This window comes from Penicillium arizonense (genome assembly GCF_001773325.1).
Source record: "Penicillium arizonense strain CBS 141311 chromosome Unknown PENARI_contig054, whole genome shotgun sequence".
Classification (NCBI taxonomy): Eukaryota; Fungi; Ascomycota; class Eurotiomycetes; order Eurotiales; family Aspergillaceae; genus Penicillium; species Penicillium arizonense.
Window position 1 is genome coordinate 1 of NW_019173331.1, and position 1829 is coordinate 1829.

A 1829-nucleotide genomic window follows, 5' to 3' on the forward strand; every position below is an offset into this window, starting at 1 on the left:
TAGCTGCCCTCAGTATGACCATCATCTGATGTGCGAACTATTCTTGTACAAGATCAGCTCCATGACATCGGGAGCCTTAGATACGAGGGCGAACGTATCGGAGTAGGCATGTATAAGTCAAAACCCAAATCCAGGCCCCCTTGATACCTCTCAATTTGACTTCCTTCGCGCCCATCTCTCTTAGGTAAGCTTCAGTGGCCGCTAAGCTTGTTATTCTAGGGTTTGCGGCATGTAACAGCCATGTCAAGGGCGTACCACTCTCATAATCCAATGCATTGATGTTTGCTCCTTGCGCGAGTAGGATTTTTGCAACAGCCAATGACCCGTACTCAGCAGCCCAGGAGAGTGGTGTCCGCCCCCACTGGTCACGGGAATCCACATCTGGCTTACTCTGTAGGAGATATAGAAGGAGATTTGTGCAGTTCCCCATGGCAGCATAATGTAGGAGAGACCTCTTGTGGCAATCCCGTTTCTTGAAACGTCCTCGTGACTGAAGCGACGAATGGGCCTTTTCAACAAATGCCACCAATTCTGCACTGAGAGTAACCTCCCTGATGATTTTCAGACGGTCGAACTCGGCGCCAGTGTCTGAATAGCTACGGCTGGATTTCATTCTCAATGAGGCAATTGGGCGTGGAGGGGTCGAGCTCGAGAGAACGTAAGGGAGACCTCAGATGGACTTGGTCAAGGGTCAATGGAACGTTCGCAGAAATTTATCAAAGTGGACTTGGATGAAGAGAAAGAGAATATCAGGTCACTGCGAACGTAAGGACTGATCGACTATTGAGTGACTAGATAACTATCGTGGAAAGCAAAGACGTAGGGAGTCGCGGTATTTATAGTCCTCTACGCTTGTCTAGTCATTAATGAAATCTGGTAGGGAGCAGAAATGAAAGACACCGGTGCCTATCCTAATTGAGGCCTGTTGAAAGCCATGCACTCGTTTTTGCCGATATTGCTTGTACTCGGTTGACGGCACCTAGGATAAGTGAAGTTTTCCAAGATACGGAACAAAGACTTCCAAATTCAATTTAATGCGCACAAAAACCAGGGCCGCATCTATTGCTGGGCATGTGATCATATCCTGAATTTGCAACTTGACTAACCCCTTTAGTTCCACTCAGGCTAAGAGATGAAAAATGTAGCGTTGAAAGCGACCAGTCTACGCTCTAGTGCATAGACAGGGGATTTTATGACGGCGTGGTTGCGTCTAGCCCAGCTGCGCCTACGAGATCTCCCATGGTCTATTTTTGTGGTCCCCGGGGCGTTGAAACTTAGGGCCACAAATGATGTATTAATTCATTATCATACTGGTATAAATCAGCAGGAGAACACTTTTCTTCCAGATCAAAAAGAGGCGGTGTCGGTATTGTGTGCGTTGAAGTACTCGGTCGTTCGTTATGGATAGGACCAGCAGGGAGTTTTGTCTCTGGGATTCGCATTCGCCTCAATTGGTGTCTAGACAGAGGCCGTCTTATTCCTGTCTCCAGACATAAGGGGAAGCCAAATATACTAGGCCTTATTGGTCTGGTATCAATTTGCTTGGGCTTGATATTTTTCACGGCTGAAGTCTAGGAAAAAAGCTTTTCCTTGTTTTATGTGCATTTTCTATCTCTGTCCGTATAAACAGCAGATAAATATCCATAGCAGTATCCAGATACAAACATGCACATCTTCATCATCACTATCAAGAAATCGGTCACGTTCCTATTGACAGTTCTATCAGTGCTAGGAACTCATATTTTGGCCCTGGGAGTTCTCTTGCTCCCGGAAGCATTGGAAAGATTTCTAGGAGGAAAGAAGCAGCTTCTAGGAGCCACGTAGCCCCC

At 46.6% G+C, this 1829-nt stretch overlaps 1 protein-coding gene across 1 annotated transcript; it reads right to left on the reverse strand.

The window, feature by feature from the left end:
• Positions 1-256: 256 nt before the first annotated feature.
• Positions 257-613, reverse strand: PENARI_c054G08249 (ankyrin repeat domain-containing protein; the record flags this gene model as incomplete). The annotated part of the gene is made up of 1 exon (XM_022637464.1): positions 257-613. A coding segment is annotated over one exon (357 nt), but the record flags the coding sequence as incomplete, so codon positions are not given.
• Between the last annotated feature and the right edge of the window lie 1216 nt (positions 614-1829).